Consider the following 8262-nt stretch of genomic DNA (forward strand, 5'->3'; position numbering starts at 1 on the left):
ACAGAGTTAGTCATAAGGGCCTTTTACGTGCAAGGTTTGCTCCGTAAGGACCATCTCAGGGAAAAAAGTTTCGTAGGGACCATCTCAGGGAAAAACTATAAAGTTAAAGGATCATCCGTGTAATTTGTTCTTTTTTTTTGTTTTGAAAGGAAGCCCAAATTGGGAAAGATTCCTTATTTTTCTTTTATTTTCTTTTATTTAAAGACCTGAACTTCCAAGACTAATAAACGACGGGTCCAAGACTAACCTATCTAAAAAAACGGAAGCAAAGTTGTATAAATATCATTTTTATATTAATTACACATTTCTAATTATACAATATCCAATTTCTTCTTTTTTGTTCTTTCATTAAATTTTAGTTTATCATTTTTAGTAAATGATCGGTCCAAGTCCAATATATGACGCAATACATTCTGAGACCAATACATGACCAGTCCAAGACAAACCCCAATACTAGTCTCAAAATAGACAAAGAGCCAAAATTTGTATAAATATCATTTTGTATTCATTACACATTTTCTGATTTTTTTTCTTTTATTAAGTTTAGTTTATCAATTTTAGTAAATGTTAATATATAAATTTTGGAGTTAATCACCCATTTGTTTATGGAAAAACTCAAAACCGCAACCGAACCAAAAAAGACAAAGACCACAAGAACAGATCGTTAGTAAAAGACAGATCCAAGACAGTCCGAAAATGACCGATCCGAAACCGTCAATGTGCATCTTAAATGGGTAGTCTAAGGCTACCCGGTATTGGGTAATCTCATGTGTCTTGGGCTGATGTGGCAGCCTCTCCCACGCGTGAACACCGCCCTCAAGTCCGGTGGGCTGCGTGTGGCGTGAGGCGGAAGACGGGCGAAGACGAGATCGTTGATTGGCTATTCAATTTCGAACGTTATATGCAGACCGTTTGAGCATAATAATAATAATAATAATAATAATAATAATAATAATAATAATAAACTTTTTTTTTATTTTTTCAAATTCTGTATATATACATTCACTTTATCTATAATTTCCACTAAACCACACCCACATTTTTTCAAAACAAACACGTACGTTAAACCAAAAAATGGATAATTTTCCACCTCCGATTTCTTCGTCTTCCGATGATAACGATTTTGATGAAGATTTGATTTTGTATACGCTGTTATCCGCGGCACGAGACGTGACGACGAGGCGGATGATGCCAGTGACGACAACGACGACGATTAGAATTATTCTATGTTTTTTTTTATGTTTTTTAATTTTTATTTTATTTAGACAATGTAATGTTTAATTTTAGTAATTTAAGTTTTAAATTTCTATGTTTTTAATTAATGAAATGTGGTTTTATGTTTTTATGTTTTAAAAAATTAATATATGTTATAAATTATGCTTTTTAATTAATATAATGTTCAAAAAAATAAAAAAATTAAAAAAAAAATTTGTGGAGTGATAACCATTTCCAATGTTTAGTGGGTTGATGTGAAGCTGACGTGACACACATGTGGCAGCACTTTTCGGTGGGGTGGGTGTGACCACTCCCCAAAGCCTATGAATGGACCCATTATATTAAACCATAACTAAAGCCGTGATGCAGTAAATATGACAAGACTTTGCAAGGCCTATTATATTGATTATTTGGAAAGCAATGGTCTTCCATGAGACTTTTAAGCTACCCTTGGCACCATAAGAAACTTCACTTAAGTTTTGCGATCTTTGTTGTGATAGAGCAGCATAAAGAGAGAAGATTGTTTAACCTTTCATTAATATTGCAAACTTACATCCACTCATCCTCACGCACCCTACAAAATTCATAACAATCCTCCCCCCCCCCCTACAACCCACCACCCAACACTTTTGTATATTTCCACAAAATAACGCTTATACCACTAATATATATTCTCTATCAATTTCAACTTTCTATAAATAACTACTCTTTGGTCTTTAACCTTAACTTTCTTCATATATTTTTTTTCCCATACAAACTAAATATAATTCATGTAAGAAACAATGCCCACTTATATTTCACAACTTTTGGCATTGTCATTCTCAACAACTTCAACAACCGTAGCATTGCAGAAGAAGCACCTTTCACAATTGATGAGATGCCGGTTTATGCACCCAAAACACGAAACATGCGTGCATGGCAAGAACTTAGCATCTGCTTCACAACTGTAGCAAATGCAACACACGTTCTCATCACTCTCTGCTTCACCTCCTCCTTCATAGCTCACCCTCTTCACTGTTCTCAATATTAGATTGCTAGAAAAATCCTCCAGTTGCCTCAGTTTCGCTTTCGCCACATGTAAATCACCCTTAAAGCTCCCCGCCTGCCACGTCATCAAACAATGTCAAATTACAATAAATCAAAAAAACCTTTACACGCACACACACAGAGACACAAACACTAACCCAATTGAACTCAAGGAGATATTGGAAACCAGAAATGAGAGTATCAGCACAATCCATGCTTGCGAAAATGCCCACAATATCATTCTGTTCTCTGCTGTTTACAAGACTAGCATCCAACAAATTTAAAATGATACCAACTAAAGGAGCCAGAATCATGCCTCGGTTGACTTTCTCCGGGGTTTGACCAGGTCTTCTAAGTGTTCTGTACAAAGTAGAAACACAATTAATTACATATTGGAAGAGTACAGAAATGATGGAATATCTGAAAATTTTAGGAGACTTACAAGTCGAAGAATTCAGGGTCAGCAACTGAGGTCAAATGGTTGAGAACAAAGACAATCAGTTCTACTAATCTGCGCAAGTTCGTATCTGCCCCTGACAGAAAAGCTTGAGGGATTTCACATGTGCAAAACTCTAGTACCCTTGCTAGGTTGCTTGACAGATCAAATATAACACTGCATTTCCTTTGTTGAAACTCTATCATCTGCAAAAGGGCATTTTGGTCATTTTGACAATTATATATGGCTGTTTTTGTGAGTCCATATAATTTGTACCTGACACTTTTCTTGCATTTCCCGAATGGAAACTGAGAACTCTGTCATTGACCAGCTGAGGGTATTGAAAAGACGATTGAGGAATGCTGAAAATAACTCTTCGTCTTTGACACAAGCATCACGTAATAGTTTCTGTCAAAATATATAAAATCAATAAACTAATTTGCTTATTGGAATTACTAAATAATAGATACAAAATATAATAAATTTACCTGAAAGATGCTAGAAGTCACTGAAGACTCTCCATGCTTTGAAAATCCAAATCCACAACCTTTACATAACCGAATAAGTATATTGGTTACAGGAATCCATGATCGATTATCAAATGCTGATAATAATGCTGTTGGGAGACTATGAGTGGCTGCTTTATTGCTCTCAAAAGCAGCCAAAAACTCCTTGTATTGAACCAATACAGAAATCGACTGCAAAAGTAAGTCTCTTAATTCTGCACTTGATATCCTCGGGTCACTGAAATGTGTCGCCACAAAAGTAACCTAAACAATACAAAATACCAAAAACATTATTTTATTTAACTTTTCATATTCTAAAAAGGAAAGAAAAAAAACATACAAATGATGCAAGTCCTTGTTTTATAAACATTCCAGCAGGTACAAACGGGGGATCACTCTTTCGCAATACATGGAAACAGTCAACCTGAAAGCAACATCAAAGACTAATTAGGATTTAGGAATACGGGATAGAGGATGAAAGTTGTGGTATTTAAATATTTATTAAGAGTTTATATTAGTTTACCAGAGTTTCCAAATAAAATTCTGGAACATAGCTGAAAACAATATCCATTTTGCTAAGAACAAGAAGCAATTGGACAATCCATATACATGCTGCATACATCCCTCTTTGTTTCCATCTAGCAAAAAGAGAAATCCGATACCTACAGTTTGTAAAAACAGTTAGATTCAGTAAAAAAAAATGGCAAGATTTACAAACAATCTAACTTACCAAGCACAATGGCGAACACAATCTATAACTTCTTCACGATAAACACTTCTGGCCTCCTTCAACCTTCTTAACTGCTCACCACTACCTCGATCTCTAATCTGTCTATCAGTTTCTTCTAACTGTGATATTGAATGTGACTGATGCGTCATGTAAGCAGATGCCTGTTTAAAATTTGGTGCGAGACCTAAGTGATACAACAGAAGCATGGCGTCCAGAAGTTCTTCTTCTACTAATGTTGAAGAAGATGAAGTGCTTTCTAACGCTACAACTCTCATTTGCTGAACTGGACGATTGTAAAACTCGGAATCTGATTGGTCGCTTGTGCTAGGTTTATCCGCCATGTCATCATTCAAGTTTCCCGCGCTACATTCTGCAGCCACCTGTGCAGATCTCTCTGGAATCGAGCTGCAATGGCTCTGAGAAGCTTTCGTTGTGTATCTGAACGGAGTTTTTGAAATTCGTGAGAAGTTCACATCCAAACTTAAGCAACAACATGGCTTCCGGTTTCCTATATGTGTTACTCTGCTTTCTTCACTTTCTTCATCGTCGATGCATCCTTCCTCCCACCTAACCACTTCTGATTCTGGATCCACGTTTACAGGATGAGCATTTGAAAGATGACTGTAGGACCCACCAAGCCTCGGGATCTCAACTCTATGGGGATCGTTTTTGAGAATCAGAGGAAGGGGGAAACTCTGTTGACCACCTCTATGAAGAAACCCTAGATTTGACGCTTTACTAGTTCCAGATCCCATCATCCAACCACATCCTCTTGTCGCAAATCCTTCTGATAAAAAATGAAGTATAACTGTAAACAGAGAAACAAGAACCGAATTGCTTGAGACTCCGGGAGGTGGTATATTCCGATCTGCTCCTCTGTTTCTCAAAATAATATTCTGTAAAAATGTTCTGAAAACTGATCCAGGTAACTGTGGAGGTGTTACGGGAGGAATGAACTGCATGACTAAGCTACAAAGGTCCCTATGTTTCTCCTCGATCTGCAAAAGGTAAAAGCAAAAAAGTCAAACAGTTTCCTTTCTTTACTTTTTCTGAAACTATGTCATGTCAAATCAAACTTTTTCTGTAACTATGTCATGTCAAATCACCAGACCTAAACAAAATATAGCTGTAGACAGAGAGAATCAAACCTTATCAATTGCTTCGGTTAACGTTCTAGTGGTCAACATCATGCTGCTTTCGTAAGAAATGTCTTCCCACGAACCAGGCCACCATACAGAAGGTATCATGCATTGAAGATCTTGTTTGTTGGGACTTCTTTGAGATAGAAATCCTTCAAATAAAAACTCAAAATCCGACATCTTCCACCAAACCACCATCAATTCTTCACGTCTTAACATATGGCATGCCAATGCGAGATATAGATACGAACCTGAATATGGACTCTCTCTTAACACAATAGATGCAGTCTTACAGTAATACGATAGTGCAGAAATGAGATGTTGAAACAACAATGTTGACCCTGGGAACTTGAGCAAGGTATCAAGTACTCTATCCAAGCTTTCATAGTCATGAGGTGCTTGATCATGGAAAACCTCCATCAGAAAAGATAACAGAGGGCCCCAACTTATGTATTCTACACTTTCTGGATTCGAATCAAGAGCATTGAAGAACTCCATGCATATTCCATGAGAAACAGGTTCATAAAGCTTCTCAACAGGCAGAAATCTCTTTAACTTATGACTGGTTCTCTCACCCCTCCACATATTCAACAACTTTGAAAAGCAATGAAGCAAACGAATCGCTAACTGGTTTGTTGAAGGTGGAGCTTGAATCGGTTGGAATCCTTCAACAGAATGCCTAAAAGGGCGGGCCCCGAAGTTTAAATCACACCTTTCACCTTGAGATAAAGAAATTGCAGGATAATACCCTAAACCAGGAACCCTTTTTCTTATTCCAGTAAATGCAACACCAAGTGAAACACCATTTCTATAATATGAAATATCATCATTTTCTAAATCTATGCAGCATCCAATAACATCACCAACTACCCATGACTGACCATAAGGTTCAGCGTTCAAGTTCCATTTAATTACCCTTTTGCCATCGAAAGCATATGAATCTTCTGCATCTCCTACACCTGTGTGTTCTGTGAAAGGGCAGGAAACAGTTGCCCATCCAAGTTGCTGTAATCCAGAAGTTTCTAGAGTTACTTCATACATCCATTTCCCTTTCCATACACATGAACTTGCTCTTGCACTTGTGAATACTCCATGGCTTTCGATCAACAATGGTGGTTTTATAACTTGAAATTCACCACATACACTTGATTCTTCAATTTTGACAACATAAGGTCCAGAACAACTGTCAACAATGGCATACACTCCTTCTGTAGAAGTATCAAGTAACATTCCATGATGCTTCAAGTAATCGCTCTTTATGATGGAAGAAATTACATCAGCATCAACATGAGAAGTTACAAGATTGATTGTTTTGAATGGAAGTTCAAATATGTGTTCAAGAGTTCGTTCAAGTGATTGTTCACCAAAATCATCACAGTAAGAAATAAGCCGGTTTTTTTGACAGGTATCTTTCCTGTTTTCACCATCCAATATTACAGCTAACCCAGAAGCAAGACGATTTTTGCGTTTGCTTTCATCAGCCATTGATGAAACAAGAATAAAAAAGGTCACTCCCTTGCAAAGTGACTCCTTAATTACCACCCATCAAATAAGAACGGAAATTCCAAACCTAAGGTACCAATTTCACCCTGAAAATTTAAAGAAGGTAATCAACAAATAGAAGCCAAAATTTATAGAACTTATATTGGTATATTAATTAGGGGATTTGGGAAACTGGAATTGAGATTGAGATTAAGTGTATTGCTTAAATTCAAATCACGGACAACTAAAAATGGAGTTTGCTAACATACCTTTCACTAGATTAGCGGTTTTCCTTTTAGATAATAAGCACCTAACAACGCTAGAACTTTCGATCAACTGATATTCAACATCTTTGCACGGATTTCCATCGAAACTGAAACAAATAAACAAACCAACAATCACTTACTCCTTTCGTATTGGGGAAAAATACGAGAAACGCACAACAACTTCAAACTTATCTATCATCCTACAATAAACCCAAAATCAAACCACTTACGAATCATAAAGCCGTAGATACCATCATCGTCATGTACCAAAGAGAACGCAGCAAATTCAAAAGTAATAAACTACAGACTCCATTTTTTTCAGTCGAAGAGGAGAAAAATTAGGGTTTGGATTAGTAGGATTTGACCTGTGCCAGAATTTGGGAGGAAAGGAAAGGAAGAGGAAGTCAGGAAGGGAGAAAGGGAGAAAGGAAAACAAAAGAAGCTGCTTCTGGTGCGTGACGCAGGCTGACTGAAATGAAATGTAAATGCAACCCTATTTGATTATTTACCGACACGTGGCGGTTTCATTGACCGATCGGGCGGCGGCTTCATCCACAGTTCCGCTTGGTTACTAGCCACCAGTAGGCTCCTTGGCCTAAAATAATTTGGTTTTCAATAATATATTAGATTTAGCATATTATCTTTTGTTTTTTTTTTCGATTAATTTTACAATATTCGGCTATGCTACCATGTGTGATAAATGGGTAAGTTTTTAAAGATTGAAAATTTATACAATTAAATTTGGACAAAATAGACCGATCAATAAGAAGATAAAATTTTGACCATTTTATTAAAGTGGGTTGAGTAGCCAATCAATGTTTTTTTTATTCCTTATGCCAAATTACTCTTCTTTTTTTTTGGAAGGGGAACTTTTCGGACCAACTTTCATGTACCGACTAATCATCCGCTACAAATATGAGGTTTTGACTCATGTCATGGAGTCACTGCAGGCGAACATTCATGACCACAAGGGTTGAATAGTGTCATAATTTGAACATGAATCATGTGACATCCCCATTTTTACGGCCAGAAAAGACCGATTTTTGTTTATGCTTTATAAAAATCAAAGTACTTCTTTTAATAAAAATGTTGCGGAATTTGTTCCCAGAAAAACATGATAAATACGTTATCAAAGCATTTCCGAACAAATGTATTTTTATTCATTTAAAACATTTGGGATGTCATCGTCAATACAGAAACATAAGCATAAATAGAACTTACATTCATTTACACTAGTGATCTACATCTCTTTTAAATCTCTCAGTGCAAAGTAGCTTCGTATCGACACCTGTGATACAAATAAGCTGGAGTGGGTCAGGTTGGGATACCTGGTGAGTACATAGGGTTTTCAACCCACAATAATATAATTATTATATTTAAACATCAAACAATCAACCCGATTACCCATCCCCGTTATCTTCTTTAATATTCCTTAAAGAATTATCTTAAGGGTCATCTCCTA

At 36.5% G+C, this 8262-nt stretch overlaps 1 protein-coding gene across 1 annotated transcript; it reads right to left on the reverse strand.

Moving 5' to 3' along the window:
- Positions 1–1722: 1722 nt before the first annotated feature.
- On the reverse strand, positions 1723–7272 carry LOC145159869 (E3 ubiquitin-protein ligase RKP). The gene is made up of 11 exons (XM_079078912.1): positions 7031–7272; positions 6804–6907; positions 5062–6641; positions 3914–4911; positions 3707–3845; positions 3524–3607; positions 3166–3447; positions 2954–3085; positions 2684–2883; positions 2400–2601; positions 1723–2317 (listed from the first exon to the last, which is right to left on the reverse strand). The coding sequence occupies exons 3-11, from the start codon at positions 6535–6537 to the stop codon at positions 2006–2008; spliced, it is 3825 nt and encodes a 1274-aa protein (XP_078935038.1). The 5' UTR covers positions 6538–6641; positions 6804–6907; positions 7031–7272; the 3' UTR covers positions 1723–2005.
- Between the last annotated feature and the right edge of the window lie 990 nt (positions 7273–8262).

Source organism: Lactuca virosa, chromosome 2 (genome assembly GCF_052849685.1).
Source record: "Lactuca virosa cultivar CGN04683 chromosome 2, Lactuca_virosa_CGN04683_v6, whole genome shotgun sequence".
NCBI lineage: Eukaryota > Viridiplantae > Streptophyta > Magnoliopsida > Asterales > Asteraceae > Lactuca > Lactuca virosa.

Bases quoted from the DNA above. Each gene is read 5' to 3' on its own strand.
- LOC145159869 (XM_079078912.1), bottom strand. From the start codon at position 6,537: ATGGCTGATGAAAGCAAACGCAAAAATCGTCTTGCTTCTGGGTTAGCT. The intron at 4,912-5,061 runs GTTTGATTCTCT...TACCTTTTGCAG, and splicing joins TAACCGAAGCAATTGATAAG to ATCGAGGAGAAACATAGGGA. The intron at 3,846-3,913 runs GTAAGTTAGATT...TACAAACTGTAG, and splicing joins TGTGTTCGCCATTGTGCTTG to GTATCGGATTTCTCTTTTTG.